Source organism: Bos indicus x Bos taurus, chromosome 9, assembly GCF_003369695.1.
Source record: "Bos indicus x Bos taurus breed Angus x Brahman F1 hybrid chromosome 9, Bos_hybrid_MaternalHap_v2.0, whole genome shotgun sequence".
Taxonomy (NCBI): Eukaryota; Metazoa; Chordata; class Mammalia; order Artiodactyla; family Bovidae; genus Bos; species Bos indicus x Bos taurus.
The window spans coordinates 49,264,241-49,286,655 of NC_040084.1; the positions used below are offsets into that span (position 1 = coordinate 49,264,241).

Consider the following 22,415-nt stretch of genomic DNA (forward strand, 5'->3'; position numbering starts at 1 on the left):
AGAGTCGGACACGACTGAAGTGACTTAGCAGCAGCAGCAGTTTAAAAAATGGTTAAAAAACCCTGCATTTCCATGAAAATGTGGAGCATAGTTAGTTTGCTTTAGTCATCTTCTGAATATATCCTGAGCTGTATTTTATTTTTATTTTACTTTATTTCATGTATAAATTAGTAGTGACATGTAGACAATTTAACAGAGTCAGACCTATTATATGAGAAAAAGTTAAATCTTATATGTAAAGAATATCTTTATTTTATTATGTTAACAGTAAATGCTGATTAGTATTGTTAATTATTTTGAAATAATTTAGATTATTTCAAAATTATGAAATACAATTTTTAGTTTCCTGATGTTATATCTAAGAATTTATATTAGTCTGTAGAAAGACAATATCTGCTGACTTTTTCTAAGCAAGGGTATTATATCATTTAGAAATTGTGACTTAGAAAAACTCTCCTTAGAACATGTAATTAAATGTGCCACTCTAAAAAAATGAATTCTTAGAGCATTGTGTGGCTTATGTTTTGGTAAAGAGGAAAACTGGTTTTCATAAAGGTTAAACTTGTAAAAATATGGATCTTAAATTTGCTTTGCAGACAATTGCAAAAAAATTTTAGGAGAAAATGCTAAACCTAATTATGGTTGTCAAGTCACTATTCAGTCTGAACAAGAGAAGCAGTTAATGAAACAGTATCGCCGGGAGGAAAAAAGAATTGCTAGACGAGAAAAAAAGGCTGGAGAAGATGGAGAAGCTACAGAAGGACTCCTGTGCTTTGATCCTAAGGAACTGCGGATACACAGGTAATAAAAACCAGAAGTTGAAAAATGCTTGTGTTGTAATTGTTGCTTTTATGTATCATAATTTTAGTTTAGTTTTAACAACTTGGATGATTCTTCTAGACACGTTTTCTTACAAGAATAGAATTTTGTTGTATGAAAACCTAATTTTCTAGGATAAGAAAGCAGTGATCTGCTTAATTAGAATATTCTTGGTTGCATCCACAAAGGTGAGAGATTTAGATGCTGTGCTTTATGAAGTGTACACAAATTTATTTTGAGACCTTTTTCTTTCCTACCTTAATGAATGCTCTTTCCCATGTTGTTGAAAAGTAGAAAGGAGGCAAATGAAATAAAGGCATTATTATACATGGTATTTAAAATATTGAAACCCAATTTAAGAAAGGAACTTATTTATACTTTGTTAAATATCTTTGGATTGTGAAAAAGAAAATTATAATAAAAAACATTAAGTCAAACTTATCAGATGAGGTTATCTAAAAATAGTACCTGAAAATGTGTTAATACTTATGTGATTACACGGGAAATGTCAGGCTTGCTAATAACTTTGTGTTGTTTAATTTCTTCTCTTTTGTAATTGAAGACTACGTGAAATAGTTATTATAGTGATTTTGTTTTAGTATATGCTTTCTATTGTGAGATAAAAATGACAGATTTAGCCTATTATTTTTTTATTTACAGAGAGCAGGCACTCATGAACGCTAGAAATGTTCCAATTCTGAGCAGGCAGAGAGACACAGATGTTGAAAAAATACGTTATCCCCATGTGTATGATTCCCAGGCTGAAGCCATGAGAACATCAGCATTCATTGCTGGTGCAAAGGTATGTCATTGGTATATGACCACTTTTGGATAACATGTCTGTTCTAGAGAAATGACACATAGATTTTTCCGTTTCTTTTTACTATGCTAAACTGTATATTTAAATTTTGAAGAACATGAGATAGTGCAGTTTATGTGAAGTTCTTAGCACATAGTAGGTATTCAAAACATATTTGTTCTCCTCCCTTTCATTATCTCTGCAACTTGTGTTTTTGAGTTTTAGCAGTTGTACCACTTTTTAACTAAACCTTACACTGTGTATTGCACGTTTTCCCTGGCTGTGTAACTACATTTATCTTCAGGAATTCCATGTAATTACTGTGTGCTTAAAATTCATCAGTGTAATATGGTTTGTGTGTTATATGAGATATCTGACTCATGAATGCTTTTTGTATATGTATGTGTGGTTTTTGGTTTGTTTTGTTTTCCTTTAGCTACGTTTATTTGCTAGTGCAATGTCATGAAACCAATAGCGTTTTTCCCTCTCTCTTTAATTAAAGAATCTTTACCAGAGACGTTATTCTATTTTGTATTATTATTGGATTTTAAATTTTTGATGTTTGTAGATGATTTTACCAGAAGGAATCCAAAGAGAGAACAACAAGATATATGAAGAAGTAAAGATTCCTTATACTGAACCAATGCCAATTGGCTTTGAGGAAAAACCAGTTTATATCCAAGACTTAGATGAGGTAAGATTTTCATTTTATAAAGTTGATAGTTTTGATGCTTGGTATGATTTTGAATGCATTTGTATTGGAAAAATTATTTTTAAAAGTCGGTTAATACAGTAAAGAGATACATGCAGTTGGTTACTAATGAAATAGGGGAATTTAAATTAAAAAATACATATACATGTATTTCTTTACACATTGAACATATTTACAAAAATTTTGTGTATATTTCTATAATTATATGTTTATTTTAGCTATTTTAGCTCATATTTGATTTACCTTATGTAAGCTGACTCAAGTAAGTTGTTTTAAAGGATTCATGTATTGACATATCAAATGGTCAGCCTATAATAAAATAGAATATTATTTGAGTATAGGACCAAATTCTAAACTAACTTTCCCTCAACTTTTAAATTTTGAATAATTGCAGCCCTATGGAAAAGATGCATGAATAGTAATTCCCTTCTGTTTTGATTTACCATTAGTTAAAACTTTGCTATAACTGCTTTATCTCAGAATGAAATATTTCTTCATTTAAAGTACATATATTATTTAAGGTTAGCCTTTTCATCACCAAAGTGAAGTTGCTTTATTTTATATATATGTAAGTCATATGAAGTCATTCAGAAATATCAAATAATATAGGCATACAAAAGGAGCAGCATAAGGAGTAACTATAGCCAACCAAAATTAGTTCCATTCTATACATATGGGTGCATATGTGTTTTGATTTTACAAAAATAGAATTATATCCATAAATACTTTTTTGTGTGTTTATATATATATATATACTTACATACATCTTTCTATGTCAATAGACATATTTTTACGACATTATTTTAAATCACTATGTGGTATTCCAACTTATGTCCTCATTACTTTTACACCAGTTTCTTATTGTTAGAATTTTAAGTTTCCTACAAGTTTTTATAGTAGGCTAAAATTTTCATTGAAACTTATATTAGTGGGTTTCATTCAGCCTTTGCATCAAAATTACTGTAGAATTTTTTCAAGATCCAAATGCTTTGATCCCTATTAAATCATAATCTCTTGGGTGGGACGCATAATATCTATATTTTGAAGGTGATTTTTAGAGCTCTATAGGTGATTCTGAAATGTAGGCAAGGCTGAGAGCCTATAGAATTAAATAGTTATATATATAATTCTTTTTAAACCCTACTGAAATGGAGAAGGCAATGGCACCCCACTCCAGTACTCTTACCTGGAAAATCCCATGGACGGAGGAGCCTGGTAGGCTGCAGTCCATAGGGTCGCTAGGAGTCGGACACGACTGAGTGATTTCACTTTGACTTTTCACTTTCATGCATTGGAGGAGGAAATGGCAACCCACTCCAGTGTTCTTGCCTGGAGAATCCCAGGGATGGGGGAGCCTGGTGGGCTGCCGTCTATGGGGTGGCACAGAGTCGGACGCGACTAAAGCAACTTAGCAGCAGCAGCAGCAGCAATCATTATAAGGATTATTATCATGAAGATTTATTTAGTTTTATATATTAAATACTAACTTTTTTTCATGTAAAAGCATCATTGACATTCATTATCTTTATAATGAATGGACCAGGCTTCTTTTTCTCTCATACTTATTTCCAAATAAATACTTTGTTCACTTTAATGTAGATTACAGGATATGAATGGACCAGGCTTCTTTTTCTCTCATACTTATTTCCAAATAAATACTTTGTTCACTTTAATGTAGATTACAGGATATGAATGGACCAGGCTTCTTTTTCTCTCATACTTATTTCCAAATAAATACTTTGTTCACTTTAATGTAGATTACAGGAGTAAAAGAGATTTCTGAATGGGTTCTTTCCATCTGCAACCTTAATGCCTCTTTGCCATGTAGCCTAACACACTTATAGGTTCCCTGGATTAGGATGTGGCCATCATTGGGTATCATTATCCTCTCTACCACGCGAGATGTGGATGACCACAATTTAGCTATTCACAGATGTTGACAGACATCTGTGTTGTTTATAGTTTTTGGCTCTTATGAATTCTGTGAGTCTATTTGAGCTGCCCTAAGCCCAGACTAGGTGGCTTAAAGAACAGACGTTTTTTCACAGTCTTGGAGGCTGGAAGTCCCAGGCCAAGGTGCCGACAGTTTTGTTTTCTGGTGAGGACTCTTTTCCTGGATTGCAGCGCTTTGTCTTCTCTCTGTGTCCTCTTGAACTCATATGGCCTCTTCTCTATGTGTCTAGAGACCTCTGGTGTCTTTTCTGCTTCTTATAAGGACACCAGGCCTATTGGATTAGGGTCTCATTCAGATGACCTCAGAACCCTAAAGGTTCTGTCTCCAAATATGATCACTTTGGGAGTTAGGGCTTTAGTTTATGAAACTTCGGAATACATAATTGCATCCATAATGTGGAAATAACTGCTCCAGATATTGGTGTACAGGTTTTTGTGCGAATGTAAGTTTTCATTTCTCTGGGATAAATATCCAAGAATGCAATTACTCAGTCATATTATAATTACTTGTTTAGTTTTCTAAGAAACTACAGTAATTTTTTTCCAAAGTATCATTTTATATACCCAACAGTAATCCAGTGTGATCTAGTTTCCCCACATATTCACCAGCATTTGGTGGGTATCACTTTTTAAAATTTTTATTTTAGCCATTTTAAGTCATATTTTTATATATTACTTGTATTTTCCTTCTTGTGGTTTAAATGTGCACTTTCATAAGCAGCAATATTTGGGGAATACTACATTCAAATGCAGTGTGTCATAAGTACATAAGTAAACTCTTTGATGTCTTAACAATGTAGATAATGATCCCAACTAGATGCTGTCACTGTGGATATTAATATAGAGCTCAGGAAAAAATATAGATGTTAACAGACTGTTAGTTTAGTTAGATGCATCTGTTAGTTTGTATCTTTTTTAAAAGGCAGGATCTTTATGTATCAGGAGAAATGCTCTTGAAGATGTTATCTTTCTCTTTTCACTGAGATCATAATTGGATTCTGCTCCTGACAGTCCTGTGGAATAATAGATAAAATGCTTTTATGTCCTCTCACTGACTGAATGTCACATCAGATAAATTTGTCCTGTCTTTCTTGTCTTCTTAAAATACTTCTGTAATTTGATTAAAAAGATAAGGATAATTTAAAAATTCTAAAATGATGTGCAAAATTGCTGTTAATGCTCTTAAATGGGTTTTGTACTTTCTTGGAGAGGGAATAATCCAAAAAAAGAACCAAAAAAATCATTAGATGGGCTTCTGTATTAGATAGAACTCATTCATTTGGAAGTTAGAGAAATGAAACTCAAAGTAAGTTTTAGCAATGAATACAGACTGTTGGCTTTTCTAACCAAAATATCTGGGAATAAAGCTGCCTATGCATTCAGATGGATATATAAGTTCACATGATGTCATCAGATCTTTTCCTCGGTCTTCATCTCTTTCTCTGTCTCTCTATTTCTGTCTTTCTTTATACCTTCTCTTTCCCTTCTCCCTTATCTTCTCCTTCCTCTCTTTTACCCTCTATTCCCCTCCTTTTATTTCTCTGGTTCTTTTTATCCCGACTCTCAGATACATACTTTTTACATGTAATCAGGGAAGAACATAAGACAGCAACTTCAAGCTTTTCTCTCCCCTCATTCTAAAAGCAAGAGGGTTTTCTCCATTAAAAAAAAAAAAAAAAAAACTCCTGTAATGAACTCTTATCTTCTTGACTTGTTTCACCAGTTCATTTCTGAACTACTTTCCCCACGGTAGGAGTGTGGGGTTCTTAATTGACTGTGCCTGCTCACTTGAGTTGGAGAAGGCAATGGCACCAGTACTCCAGCACTCCAGTACTCTTGCCTGGAAAATCCCATGGACGGAGGAGCCTGGTGGGCTGCAGTCCATGGGGTCGTTAAGAGTCAGACACGACTGAGCGACTTCACTTTCATACATTGGAGAAGGAAATGGCAACCCACTCCAGTGTTCTTGCCTGGAGACTCCCAGGGACGGGGGAGCCTGGTGGGCTTCTGTCTATGGGGTTGCACAGAGTCTGACACGACTGAAGCGACTTAGCAGCAGCAGCAGCTTACTTGAGTTTCCTCACCCTCAGCCCACTGTGAGCCATCAGGAGTCAAGGAGGAGTTTCCCAAAGGGAAGATGAGGCTCTTATCCTTAAAAAGGAGCATGTGAAAGATGCGTAGCAGACAGAACTGTGTCTTTGATATTTTGATGAAAGAGTGAGTTTTGCATTTTTGTTGGTGTTAAATCAGTTGAATGCTATCTGTTTCCACAGGTGGGAGTTACAGTTTTTAAATAGCCAATAGAATGTTATTTGGCATAATCAGAATACTGATCCAAATATGCTATTTAGTTTGGAAAAGTAATGTAAAAGATGCATATAATGTTTCATTTGAGAAGTTAAAAAAGTTGAGTCCTTTAAAATCTGAATGTAGAGAGTTTGAGGATTTTTGTGACCCCAGATTATTGAATCCCATGTTTACAGGCTAGGTCCTGGGGGAAATTATAAACAGATCAGATCTCTGATCTTAAGTTACTTAAGTAACTCGCACAGAGTCGGACAAGATTGAAGTGACTTAGCAGCAGCAGCAGCTCACTTGAGTTTCCTCACCTTTGGCCTTCTTTGAGCCATCAGGAGTCAAGTAGGAGTTTCCCAAAGGGAAGATGAGGCTGATATCTTTAAAAAGGAGCTGATCTTAAGTTACTCCATGTAGTGTATCTGACCCACACCATTTCTATAGAAGTGATTAATAGAGTAGGGGTATGTTGTACAGGTTTCTATGGCAGCACAGAGAAAGCAGATTAGCAAGTTCACAGAAGTCTTCATGGAGGTCAATGCGGGGCATAGGATTTTGCCAGATAGACAAAGGACATGGCGGGGGGTGTATCATAGGCAAAGGATGCTCCATGAAAGAGTATATGACCTTTTGTAAACATGTATTTCAGTATTAGTAGTATGCAAGCTACATATGTAGCATGGCAGCAAATTAGTCTAAAAAGAGACTAGTGTACATGAAGGACTTTGAAAACCATACATAGTAAGTTTAAATTCAATATTGTGGGAAATGCTACTTCTTAAAAATAAAAGTAAATAAAAAGGGTTTTTTTCACTTACAGAGATTACTCTGGTTGCAGTAAAAAAAAAAAAAAAGAAAGAAAGAAAAACTGATGGTTGAGAGTAGAGCTGCTGCAATAATTCAAGGGAGAAATGCTATGTGCCTGAATGAAGAAAGTGGAGCCTATACAGAAAGTGGGACAATGAAGAATAGATAGCTGCTAGTTAAATGTTAGTAAATGTTAGTTTAGAAGTTGTATAACATCTGATGACAGGTTAAATGACAAGAGATGAAGCAGAGAGAAGAAACTGAAATGATATCCAGGGCAACATGGGTGAGTGCTGGTGTCATTCGTTAAGATGAGAAACAGGAGAGGAGGAACAGAGTGTGTGTGTTACGTCCAGGAGGTCACATGTTGGTGAAGAGTGAGGCTGTGAATCCAGGCGGTTGTGCTTGAATCTTGGCTCCCCATGTTCTAGCTGAAAGAATGGGGCCAAGTTACTCTCTGAGATCCAGTGTTTCACTTGTAAAATTGGGATGATAATACCTACCTCATCATTTTACTGTGAGGATCAAATGAGTTCAGTTCAGTTCAGTCGCTCAATCATGTCTGACTCTTTGCCACCCCATGGACTGCAGCACAGCAGGCCTCCCTGTCTATCACCAACTCCCGGAGTTTACTCAAACTCATGTCCATGTCCAAACATCTCATCCTCTGTCATCAAATGAGTTAATATATGTAAAACACTTGGAAGAATTATGAGTACTTAAGACATTTTAGATAGAATGTTAGCTTAAAATGAATGATAAATGTAAACAGACAACTGGTGAGATCAATCTGAGTATGGTTAACATGAAAAGACTTATTGTTTCTCTGGAAATTATATTTATTAAATACATTACTTGTATGTTCATTTATGGTCTTCAGGTATTCTTTCATTACAAGTACATAGTCACTCTATGAAGACATAGGGTAGTTTCCAGTTAATTGATAGAAAATAAAGAAACCTGTCATTGTATTTATTGCTATCTCAAGACTAAGAGTTTGGGAAAAGGGAAGTAAAATGAGTATAAAAAACTGTTACTTTTCTTGTGGTTCTACTGTGTTCTCTGAGCCTGAAGGGATCCTAAATCTGAAAGAATTTATTGACACAGTTTGATTCAATCAAATTACAAAAGCCAGAAAGCTAAAGAGTCATCCAGAAAAACACTTCAGAATGTGAATCATTTTTATGAGATCAGTTTGAACAGGAAAAAATGTGACTAAAACCTGGACATACACCCAAGTAAAAAGCCTTTTCCCACAGGCTGCTTAGTACCTGTCAAGTGTATTATCAGTTTCATCAGCACCATGACCTTGAATTCCTCACTGCTTTTTTTAGAGGTGGTATCAAGAAATAATAACAAAATCTAAAGTTCAAAACTGAAAAGTGAGCTTACTTTTCAGTAAAAAAAGCTTATCAGTCTTTTTCATACTGATAGAGATCTTAGTGAAGAAGATTTCATAAATTTCACCAGGAAGGAAACAATGTGACAAATATTAAATTTCTGATCATTTTACCAAATTATAATTTCCCTTGATACATGTCTCACCTCACCTGGCAATCAAAGAAACATGAGTATTCTGATAGTATTTGCTATTATATTTGTCAGATTTTTCAGTACTTATGACCACCAAAACAAGCAAATGAACAAACAAATATGTAAATATAGACACCTTCTACATCTGTTGTAAACCCCACAACACGTTGTTATTCTTTTTGCAGTTAACAGTCTTTTTAAGATATTAAGATGTCTAAATGATAACCAGGAAACGTCCTTATACGTGTGCATCTATCAGCTCTTATATGCCTTTGTGTAGGGAGATTCAGATGTCCATCTGGTATTCCTTTTTTCTAGTGCAGGTCTGCTGGTGATAAATTCTTTCAGTTTTGTATGTCTAAAACAAAAAAACTTTATTTTGTGTTTGTTCTTGAGGAATATTTCATTTGCTGTGAAATTTTAGGTTGATGGGCTTTTCCCCTAGTACTTCAGATGTAGTCTTCTTGCTTACATTGTGTCTGATAAGAAACTTGTCCTCATTCTTAATCTTCTTCTCTATATAATAAGTCTTTTTTTTTTTTTTTCTGGTTGATTTTTAGATTTTCTTTTCCTCACTGGTTTTAGGCAGTTTGATTATGATGTGACTTTGTATTAACTTTCTGTTGTTGTATAAGAAATTACCAAGATATTAGTGACTTAAAACATCCATTTATTATCTCAGCATTCTGGAGGTCCTATTTGAATGGGCTGGACTGGGTTCTCTGTTTGGACACGACTTAGCAACTAAACAAAACAAAAGGATTTTAGGGGTTTTCTGTTTTAGGAGTCAATAAATGTGCAGTATATAAAAGTTTGTTCCATGAGATAAGCTTTCCCATAAGAAAATGCTTATATGTTTTGACTCTCAGCAAACATTTATATGATTAAAAAGTAATATTTACTTGCTAAGAAAGTACATTATAGTTCAAATATATGAAATAGCTAAGTCTGATTTGAAGGAGTGAATCTATATTTTCTTTTCTAAAAAATAATTTTGTCTGTATGCCCTGAACTTTTGTAGGATTATACCATAAAGTATACTGGGAACGCTGCAAACAACTAACTAGGAAAAGGGCACCAGCTGCTTGAAATATACCTGCTAAAGAGAGTTATAACTAACATCTGCCTCTAGCTAGGAGTAATTGAACAAAATAACTTTCTTTACAACCTATACTTTATTGATTTTATGGGGAGGAAAATTAGAAGAGAGAAGATTAAAGGCATAGTGGCATATTGAGCTTCCCCAGAATGATAATGTTAGAACTCAGATGATTTCAAAAGTCTGAAATGTGCATGAATTTACCTTGTAATGTGGGAATTTCAAGTTGCTTTAGAAATGAACTTTGTCCATATTTTCCAACATATCTGTGTGTTGTAGTTACGCAGGCCTATCACAGATAGACAAAAATATTGGGTAGGATTCTATTGCTACTATAGAGTTTCATTATTTGTCTTTGAAAATATATGTGAATTGGCTATCTGTCATCAGGAATCATTTCTTGAGTCTTGATTGATGCAAGTCACTGTGCTACAGTGGGTATCAAAAGGTTTGGAATTACGATTGTGCATTTGAGGAACTTACTATCCCGTTAGGCAATTAGAACTGATGGGGATTCTCAGCTTTACCATTTGCACATTTTGTGACGTGGATCAAGTTACATAACACCTCTAAGTTTCAGTTTCCTTATCAGTCTGTTTATTCTGAGAAGACTATATGAGTCAGCACACAGAAAATGTGTAGCAGTATCTGTGATATATTTTGAAAGATGGGCTACCCAAATTGCAGTGTGGTATTGCAATCCTGACAAGGTTCAGGGCATACTTTGAATTTTTCTGTTAAGACATATGGAAAGGTGAAATTATTTTGGTATAAGTAACATTAAAATTCCTCAAAGATGAATACTGGGGCTTCCCCGAGGGCTTAGCAGTAAAGAATCTGCCTGCAGTGCAGGAGTCACAGGAGATGCGGGTTCGATCTCTGGGTTGAGAAGATCCTCTGGAGGAGGAAATGGCAACCCACTCCAGTATTCTTGCCTGGGAAATCCCATGGGCAGAGGAGCCTGGCTGGGCTGCAGTCCATAGGATCACAAAGAGTCAGACATGACTGAGCATAGTACAGCACACAGAAAAGATGAATATTCAAGTAATGTAGAAAATGGCTTTAAATTGATAAAGGTAAAGCAAAGGAACTTGCATTTTTTAAGTTAATACTGTACACTTTTTAAGGCTTATTATATCACATTATTTAACTTAATCCCCTCGTACAAACCCTGAAAGCAAGAGCTTTTAGAAAGGACACGTTTCAATTGGATTGAATGGTGCAAATATCAAGCAGTGGCTAAATAAACATAGGGTTACCTTGCTTTTTGTATTCTCTGCAAACTCTTAAATTCTTGATACATTTTAGAGTTGTATGAAAATAATAATTATGTAATTTGAAAGTGTTAGTTGTTCAGTCATGTCCAATTCTTTGCAACCCCATGGACTGTAGCCCACAAGCCTCCTCTGTCCATGGAATTCTCCAGGCAAGAATACTGGAGTGGGTAGCCTTTTCTTTCTCCAAGAGATCTTCTCAACCCAGGGATTGAACCCAGGTCTCCCGCATTGCAGGCACATTCTTTACCAGCTGAGCCACAAGAGAAGCCATATGAGGATTCTCTTAATATTACTTTTTCTTGTTTAAGGATTATATGTTTAAAATGACATCCTTGATTTATTTAATTAGTTTTGAAAAGTTTAAAGTCATTCATACTGTAAAAACATTTTAAATTTTAAATGAAGAAATTACCTATAATTTAATAAATATAACATTTTTGTGAACTTGACCGCATTAAGTGCCTAAATACTTCACCTGCTTTAAAGATTTCAAGCAAGCTAATGAAAGTAATTTAAAAGTTAAGGTCAGAGATAAAACTGGTTATTACTATAAATACCAGCCAAGAAACTGAAAATGACATTTTCTTTGTGGGACTCCACCGAATTGGACAGAGATTCTTCTGTTGTATTGCCATGGTTAGAAGTGTGGCTGTTTATTAGGAGGCAGGCCCCACAATTCTGGTCAAAAAGACTGTGATACCAATTAAATAATAGTGTCTTACATTTTTAAGATCTAACACATAAAAAAAAGTGATATCCTGGAGGGCTATTTACAATATATAATGTCAGGATAAGTTCATCTCCCTTATGAAAATAATTTATTTGCTTAGTACTGTTACTGTTAAGTCACTTCAGTCGTGTCCGACTCTGTGCGACCCCATAGACAGCAACCCACCAGGCTCCCCCGTCCCTAGGATTCTCCAGGCAAGATTTCTGGAGTGGGTTGCCATTTCCTTCTCCAATGCATGAAAGTGAAAAGTGAAAGTGAAGTCGCTCAGTAGTGTCCGACTCCTAGTGACCCCACAGACTTCAGCCTACCAGGCTCCTCCATCCATGGGATTTGACAGGCAAGAGTACTGGAGTGGGGTGCCATTGCCTTCTCCCATTTGCTTAGTAGAAAATGCCTTATTCTTTGCCTCTAATTTTACTTCTGCTTTAAGCATCTAAAGTTTGTATATGTAATTATAATAATACTGGTTTGTGAATCCAGCCCTTGTTTATTCTAGAGAAGCAAGCCAAACCTAGCCAACTCAGACTTAAAACTGAGGTCCCAGCATGTTTTTGTTTTTTTTTGTTTTTTGATTTTTTGGCCCTGTTGTGTGGCCTATGTGATCTTAATTCCCCAACCAGGAATCTAACCCATGCCCCTTGAACTTGGAGTGCAGAATCTTAACCACTGGACTGCCAGAGAGTTCCCTTTTACTGTCTTTTTGTGCATTGGGAATGTGACTCTTGCCACAGCACATTGGTGAAGGTGTTTCGGAAGGACATCTGACCTGCTGACTGTGCTGGTAGAAACCCACATGTGCAATCATGTTGATTTATCAGTGGAATTTGTTATTGTGCAGACAGACTTTTGTCTTTTAAAATTTCCTCTTGAGATTTTTTTCTTCAGTTTCCTCAGTAGTTAAGCCTTAGCTCAAACCTGGAAGTAAGGAGGATACCTTCCCCTTCCAAGAAGAGGATAGTACTCCTTTTTTCTAACACCCATTATGCCTTAAGTTCTCAATTAAAGGTGCTAGTGTTGCTATTATTCGTTTTTCTTTCCTTGTATTTTTCTCTTCAAGGCCAGTAATAGCTACTTATTTATCATTTTGTCATCAGGGAGTTCAGTGTATTTAGAAGATCCATCTGTTTATTTAATTGGATTTTTGGGGTTGTTGTCAAATGGACTATCTTCAGGATGAGAGAATTTTTAGAAATTGATACTTCAGGGCATATGGAGTATTTTTGGTTACTTTTTTAAATGATGTAAATGCATTCCTTTAAATAATATGAAAGGATTATGAATTATGCATTGTGATTTCTTACTGCTTTTTTTGTATGTAATGAAAATTGGCTCAGTTTCATATTAGACAATGACTAACTTACTTGATTTTCACAAAATCTTATAATCTCATTTCCTTCAAAGATTTAATAGAAGATTACTCTCCTGAGGTCTTTTGTTGCTAACACTTAATTTCCTCTACCCAGATTGCCTGGTTCAAAATGATTTAATATCATAAAACATTAAAACATATAACTCTCCAGTAAAGAGTAACTAATAATGACCATACACTGTCTTTCTTATCTCTTTTTTTCTTTTTACCCCTTATCTCTTAATTAACAGCATTCATTAATTTTTCAATGTGTTTTCAAGTAGGAGTACAAATTGGAAATTTGGGTTTTGGTAAAGATACAGAACTCTTCATATGACGTAATTTAAAACAGAGTGAATCAGTTACTTTTTATTAACATAAAACATTAAGTGTTTATCAGTTCAGTTCAGTTCAGTCGCTCAGTCGTGTCCGACTCTTTGCAACCCCATGAACCACAGCACGCCAGGCCTCCCTGTCCATCACCAACTCCCGGAGTCCACCCAAACCCATGTACATTGAGTCGGTGATGCCATCCAACCATCTCATCCTCTGTCGTCCCCTTCTCCTCCGGCCTTCAGTCTTTCCCAGCATCAGGGTCTTTTCTAATAAGTCAGCTCTTCGCATCAAGTGGCCAAAGTATTGGAGTTTCAGCTTCAACATCCGTCCTTCCAATGAACACTCAGTACTGATCTCCTTTAGGATGAACTGGTTGGATCTCCTTGCAGTCGAAGGTGTTTATAGCTGTTAAGAAAGAAATTATTACTATTTTTAATACATTAAGACAACATAGAGTAAATCCCTTTTTGTTTTTCCTCAAGATAGATATTTTTCTTATGTATAGAGAAAAGCATTTTTGTGAATCTGATTATAAAATCTGTTCTATAAAAAATATCTAAAATGTAATATCTAAATTTATAAAACAGAAGGTAAAATTCCTTTATAACCCCAGATCCAGTGAAACAGTTCGATATATATCATTTCATAGTTTTTTGTATAACAGTTTCTATTTAATTAATTGTGTTACTGTTCTGTGGCATATTTTGTTTTCCCCTTTTAGGTGTGTTTGTTTGTAAGAATATATATCTTCCTCATCCTATTCAGGGTTTCCCAGGTGGCTCAGTGGTAAACAGTCCACCTGCCAAGCAGGAGATGCAGATTCAATCCTGGGTCAGGAAGATCACCTGGAGATGGAAATGGCCACCCACTCCAGTAATCTTGCTTGGGAAATCCCATGGGCAGAGGAGGCTGGCAGGCTATAGTCCATGGAATTGCAAGAGTCAGACACAACTTAGCAACTAAACAATAACATCCTCTATAACTACTGTAATTCATAAAGAATGCATCATGAATTGCTTGTCTCCTGTTTATGTACATTCAAATTGTATTAGCTTTTTCTTAAATTATAAATAATATTTTAGCAGATATCTTTGAGCTTAATCTGGCATTCTTGTTCAATTAGTTAACTTAGGTAAATTTTTTGGAAGTGGAATTTTTAGGCTAAATGATATGCAGATTTCTCAGTGTTGATCATTTAAAAGCAACGTGTATGATTTAAAAGCAATGATCATTTAAAAGCAATGTATATGAAGACATAAAAATTACAAGAATAATCCAGTTTTTAAAGTCTTAAACACCGAGATTAAAAACCTTCTTACTGTATTTTGCATTTATTTATTAGTATGGTCAATGTTTTTGTGACTTTATATTTTTATATTTTCTATCTATATATATTTTTATTTTTATAAAATTAAGTTATACTTGGTTTTAAAAGATCATTATAGGGAATAAAAGTGTAAAACATAATGACATCAGTAAACTTTATAAGTTTTTAACTTGGACTTTAAAATCTGAACTTGTTCCAGTCCTTGCTTTGCTACTTCTTGGCCGTTTGTCCTACAGCACAGTCTTCAATTTCTCCATGCCCAGTTTCCCTATCTTTAAAATAAGGATAATAAAAAAAGACCTACTTCATGGGTTTTCTTTGGATACTGAGAGAAATAATCCCCTTAAAGCTTATAAAGCAAAGCCTCATATGCAGTATGTGCTCAATAGAAATGCTAGCTAACTGGTACTATTATCATTAAATTAGTGAATAATTTACCTGCCAATTTAAATAATAAGGGATTTATTATCTCCTGGATTTATCTATAATTCAGGAGTATTAAAAGTAACATTTTAGGTTTTGTTTTGTAACATACACATCTACAGATCTTGCCACAGATCATCGGTTTGGGGTTAGCAGTCAGTGAAGCAGTGTGCCAGGTCTTTGAAGGTTGTGGTGCGTAGGTGTGTAGTAGTAGAGCTATCAGTTCAGTTCAGTTCAGTTCAGTCCAGTCACTCAGTTGTGTCCGATGATCACAGCACACCAGGCCTCCCTGTCCATCACCAACTCATGGAGTTCACTCAAACTCATGTCCATCGAGTTGCTGATGCCATCCAGCCGGTTGGGGCCTAAGTAACAAACTCTTGGTGGCCTAGGTTTATCTGCTCCACCTTTAGCTCTTCAAGACAGAATATAAGCCCTGATAGCTTGGCACTTGCTAGCTAGAGTTGGGTGCATGACCCACAAGTGGGAGGGTACATTTGAGATAACAGCAGAGTGTAATATAGGCTTTGCATATAATAATAGATCTGGACTTTTGATGAAACCGTAGCATCTTGGGTGATATCCCTGATCTAATGTTATAGGTATTAGATACTGTAGGAAGAGAATCTGCTGTTTCTTCTATTCCTAAACTTGTGATAGAGAAAAGCCTTTGAGGAATTCAGCATATTAAGACCAAAAAAGAGAATGTTGAGGAAGACATTGAGAAGAGGGACATAGAACTTAATTTAAAGAAACTTCAGGAGGGTAATTCAATTTAACTTTATTTAAAAATTTTTAAGATTTTTTTGGCCATGCTGCACAAAATGTGGGATCTTAATTCCCCAACCAGGGAGCAAACCCATGTCCCCTGCATTGGGAGCACAGAGTCTTTATCACTGGATCATCAGGGAAGTCCTTCAGTTTTCCTTTTTCTCTCTGTAGGGTAGAACTCTAGGAATAGTGAGAAGAACTTTTTATATGAAATAGTTTTGCAGTACTTGAGAGCTCATTTAGGCATCACAACTTAATCAGACCCATCTTTAATTTTCTGGTTTTTTAAGGAAATCAGTTGTATATCCTTGTGCATGTCTGTTATCTTTTTCTTCTTCTGTAAGTATTATCACATTGTAAAAACTAGAAATCTTTAAATAGCAAAATATCTCTTTAATTTATCCTTGTACCCTGTCAGCCGAGATCCTTACTTCTTCTATCACTATATTAGATTGTGTATATCCTTCTAGAATGTCTACAAGAAAATATGAACATATTTTAATGTTAAATATTAAGCATATACAAATAGTAGATTCTTATTCCCTATTCCCTACTGCTGTCATCTTTAAAAAAAAAATTTATTGATGTATAGTTGCTTTCCTATCATCTTTGAGAAAAGTAGTATAATATTGCTGTGCATCTTGCTGTTTTCCATCTTAGTAAGCAGAATATATTCCATGGCTAATCAGTTTATAGTATGGAATATGGTTTGTAAGAAACATGAGAGCAATGGATTCCAGCATATAGAGCTTGGACTGACCGTACTGAGTTGTGAAATTTTGAGCCTAAGGCACATGCTATCTAAAACTGGAAGAAACTTAAACTTTGAAAATTATATATGTCTCTGGTATCTTTATGATTTTTCCTAAATATATGCTGAGATTGATGTTTACTGTTTAAAACTTAAGCTTATGATACATACACTAACTTGGGAGGGATGACATGATCCTGGCTTCATCTTAGGTGCCTAGTTAATGCATTTTAACTGGTAGTACCTACATTTCATTATTATAAACATTTAATGCAGTATGTTTCATGTACATTTTTGTTCTTCCAGGTAAATCGTATTATACAGAATATTTTTAAAAGATAAAACCTGCATTTGAGAGCAGTCTGTGTAGCTAGTGTTTGGTAAAATATATTAGAAACATACTTTCTGTGGATTTGCATATATGAGCCATGTCATTTCTGTGAGATTAGTAGTATGATGAATCCAAAATATGCATAGACAAGTGGATTTAGGATGAAACTTGTAACATTTTCATCTACTGATTATAATGTTTTGAGAGTAGTAAAACTAAAAGGGAAAATGGTACTTATTTAGAATGACTATCTAAACTAAACATAAAGCCTTTGTGATAAATTAGCCATGAGATACTCAGTTTTCTGTTTAAGAGCAAATATTAACATACTAAGAAAAATAATTACAGTTGAACTTTTTATACTCATTAGCATAAGAAGTCAATACATGAGTTAGAAGGATATTAAATATTTGGAAGCAATGATTTTTAGTGCCATTTAATTAGACATTAGTGGATGTTTGGTGTATAAATAAAATGATGAATATTATTATTACACAGTTTGAAATTTGAGTAAATTAGAGTTTTGATATAGTCACACTTTTCTTCCTCTTTAATCTTTAGTTTTCCTAAGATATTTGTGAATATAATTTGAATATTGTTCAAATACAAGAAATTCCTTGTGCATAATGAGCTTTAACTTAATTATCTCATGTTCCAGTAGCTCACAGAATTAATTTGAAGTACAGTGAATCTTCTAGTGATATTTTTAAATAAAGTTATGGTTGCTGTCTCTGCACATTCCTTTTATTCTTTTACTGACAAGTTTATTCATGAAAATTATTTCATGAATTTTTCTAAATTTTAAATAAAAAACAAAAAGAAACTTGGGACAAGGGGGCAGAAAGTTAGCTGCTTAAAGTAATTTATAAATTTTTGCGGGTTTTGGGGGGTAACTTGCTTTTTCTCATCAGCATGGTATGTTACTAGTAAAGAGTGTATATATGCAACAATATTTTAAGGGTTCTTTTGCAGTGGTTTTGAATATAGAGTTCTCTACAGTAGTTCAGTCTTCTTAGTCTGGTCATGACCTCCTGTTCCATCTACATCATCTCTGCTGCCCCTTCCTCCCGTCTCTGTCATACCACTACTAACTTTTAACAAGTTCCAGATGTCTTTCTAATACTCTGTTCCTTCTGCCTAAAATAGCATTCTGCTTACTGAAACTCTCCCTTAGATGCCTCAGCACATAGTTTGTGTCTTTAATATAGACAGCTAAACTGATGTAATATAATTCTATCACCTTTTCCCCCTTTAAACAACAAACTAATGTGTTGTAAGGATCATTTTAGATACTCTCTAACTTTTGTTAAGAGAAAGAATATTTATATAAGTCCTTCAATTCAGCTCAGTTCAGTTCAGTTGCTCAGCCGTGTCTGACTCTTTGTGACCCCATGAACCGCAGCACGCCAGGCCTCCCTGTCCATCACCAACTCCCGGAGTTCACCCCGACTAAGGTCCATCGAGTCAGTGATGCCATCCAGCCATCTCATCCTCTGTCGTCCCCTTCTCCTCCTGCCCCCAATCCCTCCCAGCATCAGAGTCTTTTCCAATGAGTCCACTCTTCGCATGAGGTGGCCAAAGTACTGGAGTTTCAGCCTTAGCATCATTCCCTCCAAAGAAATCCCAGGGCTGATCTTCAGAATGGACTGGTTGGATCTCCTTGCAATCCAAGGGACTCTCAAGAGTCTTCTCCAACACCACAGTTCAAAAGCATCAATTCTTCGGTGCTCAGCTTTCTTCACAGTCCAACTCTCACATCCATACATGACCACTGGAAAAACCATAGCCTTGACTAGATGGACCTTTGTTGGCAAAGTAATGTCTCTGCTTTTCAATATGCTATCTAGGTTGGTTTCTTCCAAGGAGTAAGTGTCTTTTAATTTCATGGCTGCAGTCACCATCTGCAGTGATTTTGGAGCCCCCCAAAATAAAATCTCTCACTGTTTCCATTGTTCCCCATCTATTTGCCATGAAGTGATGGGACTGGATGCCATGATCTTAGTTTTCTGAATGTTGAGCTTTAAGCTAACTTTTTGACCCTCTTCTTTCACTTTCATCAAGAGGCTCTTTAGTTCTTTTTCACTTTCTGCCATACCGGTGATGTCATCTGCATATCTGAGGTTATTGATATTTCGCCCGGCAATCTTGATCTCATCATATTTTTCAAATTTAGTGAGTTTCAATTCCCAGGTGCATTAGAATTATGCAGTAGTTGTGAGTTGTTCTCAACTGCATATAGCTTAGATACAGGATTTGAGAGACTAAATAAGTCTTTCTTTTTAATTAAAAAAAGATGGCATTTAATGTTTTGTGTGGGACCTTCACATTTTTAGTTTATCGTGGATAATTTTTTTTTTCTTTTTAGATTGGACAGCTGGCTTTTAAAGGAATGAGGAGACTCAATAGAATCCAGTCAATTGTGTTTGAGACTGCCTACAACACCAATGAGAACATGCTGATTTGTGCCCCTACTGGAGCTGGAAAAACCAACATTGCGATGCTTACAGTTTTACATGAAATTCGCCAACATTTTCAGCAAGGTGTTATCAAAAAGAATGAATTTAAGGTAGGAACTAAATTGAACAACAGCTTTTTAAATTGTAAAATCTAAAATCATTTTGCAGTGGTATATATTGTCTGATATGTGGTAGTTTTTAAGGATATTATAAATGAAGTCATATAAAGAATGCTGCATGGTTTCCTTCGTTACTTTTAGGCAATACCTCTTTGTGTTATGAAAGTCCCACTATCCCTGTGAAAGCTATCAAAATGCACTTAGCTTTAAAGCACCAATTTTCAAAGTGATGATGCTATATAAACATTCCATAGTTCTTTAAACAGCTGTACACTTATACAACAAAGATAAGTATCTTTCATCTATCAGTATTAAGATTTTTCACCATAAGTGGCTAGAATCATGTGTCGTAATAAATATGACTTCAGTTGACTTCTTTGAAACAAATGGCATTGTAGTTTTACTCATTCATCAAGCTAGTGTTTCTTGGGCACAGATTGTATATGTTGCTCCAATGAAAGCCTTGGCAGCTGAAATGACAAATTACTTCAGCAAACGTCTGGAGCCACTGGGCATCGTTGTGAAAGAATTGACTGGTGACATGCAGTTGTCAAAAAATGAAATTTTACGAACTCAGGTATGTTGTATACTTAGATTTTTTTGTTGTTGTTTAATACTATCTTTTTTTTCCAGGTAGTTGTGAAAATTGTTAAACAACTGTTCCTTAAGTAACTATAAAATGTAATATGAATATTATGTGGTGAACTTCTTTTGTTTGTAACCACATCTTAGCATCTACAGAAGAGGTTTTTACTGGTGCTTTATTCTGTTATATCCCTTCTAATTTCCATAATTCTTGCTGTATCTTGAATATTGTTAGATTGCTAGTGTAGATATTTAAGTCATTGACAACAGATATTGAGCTTTTAAAACAATAGGCAGTGAGGATGTATATAAGACCAGGCTTCAGTTTTAAGAGCAGGAAAATATATAGACCTTTAAATGATCCCATAGCATTCTAAACTATTCCATGAAGATTTAATGTACATAAAAAAGTTTCTAGTCATCCTTTTTTTCCCTGGTGGTTCAGAGGTTAAAGCATCTGCCTGCAATGTGGGAGACCAGAGTTCGATCCCTGGGTAGGGAAGATCCCCTGGAGAAGGAAATGGCAACCCACTCCAGTGTTCTTGCCTGGAGAATCCTATGGAGGGAGAAGCCTGGTAGGCTACAGTCCACGGGGTCGCTAAGAGTCGGACACGACTGAGCTACTTCACTTTCACTTTTTTAGCAAATAGGATACCATTAAATCATACACTGTATATAGCACTGTGTTAAGTGAAATGTATGACAACTAAGGCATCTAAGATACAATCCCTGCCTGCGAAGATCTTATATTATGACTGAGTAAACAAAAACTACATTAGAATTGCAACTAGATTATCATTAATGGATGCAACATGTAAGTAAGGTGATGTTTATAGTGCTTTAAAAAATAAAATAATATATAACCAAATATTAATGGGAGAATTCAGGGGAATTTAGTGGAAAATAGGTGATGAGGCTTTTGAAACAGTGAATAGGCATTGATTTAAAATGTGATTGGAGATTATCTTCAGGTCCTAAGGCTGCCATAACAAATTATCACAAGCTTTGTAGCTTAAATATCAGAAACTTAATTCTCTCACAGTTCTGGAGGTCAGAAGTCTGAAATCAGGGTGACGGTGGGATTTAGTTCCTTCTGGAGGCTCTGATACAGTATCCTTTTCACGTCTCTCTCCTAGTTTTTGGTGGCTGCGGGCAGTCCTTGGCATTCTATGGCCTGTACACACATCACTCCAGTCTCTGCCTGCTTCTCACATGGACACTTCTGCATATTTTTCCTCCTGCTTTTCTAAGAACAGTCTTTAGGACCTACCCTAATACATATGATCTTATCTGAAGGTCCTTACCTTCAGTATGTCCACAAAGATACTTTTTCTAAATAAGGTTAACTTCTGGGTAGATGTACATTTTGGGATGCAACAATCCAACCCAACAATGGGAATACTGGGTATAGTGAACCACATAGCAAAGACAGAAAATCAAGTTCCAGCTGAATGTATTTTGGACTTGATAAGGATAGAGTGCATTGTAATAAACATTTTGGTCAGTTTTGCCAGTTATTATTTTTACTTTTTGTCCACACCCTTCTTTTTTCATAGACACTCTTGAAAAAATCAAATCTTAATATTTGTATACAGGCATGTTCATATAGGGGCTTCCCTGGTGACTCAGTGGTAACGAATCCACCTGCCAATGCAGGAGATGCAGGTTTGGTCCCTGGCTCAGAAAGGTCTCCTGGAGAAGGAAATGGCAGCTCTCTCCAGGATTCCTGCCTGGGAAATCCCATGTGCAGAAGAGCCTGGCGGGCTACAGTCCATGCAGTCGCAAAAGAGTCAGACATGACTTAGTGACTAAACAGCAACAGTGTTCTGTAGTATTTTAAAAAATACATAGCAAAGATTAAGAAGAAGTTAAATATCTGTATGAATAGAAGACTAGTTGAACAGTATTTCACTTGATGAAGTAAAATATTCCTTAAAGTGATGT

At 35.3% G+C, this 22,415-nt stretch overlaps 1 protein-coding gene across 1 annotated transcript in view; it reads left to right on the forward strand.

Moving 5' to 3' along the window:
* The window catches only part of ASCC3 (activating signal cointegrator 1 complex subunit 3), a 334,203-nt gene that overhangs the window by 69,268 nt on the left and 242,520 nt on the right, over nt 1–22,415 (forward strand). The window contains exons 6-10 of the mRNA XM_027551338.1: nt 597–801; nt 1,480–1,621; nt 2,187–2,312; nt 19,677–19,877; nt 20,323–20,463. Coding sequence (XP_027407139.1) covers nt 597–801; nt 1,480–1,621; nt 2,187–2,312; nt 19,677–19,877; nt 20,323–20,463 — 815 coding nt within the window. The remainder of the gene's footprint in view (nt 1–596; nt 802–1,479; nt 1,622–2,186; nt 2,313–19,676; nt 19,878–20,322; nt 20,464–22,415) is intronic.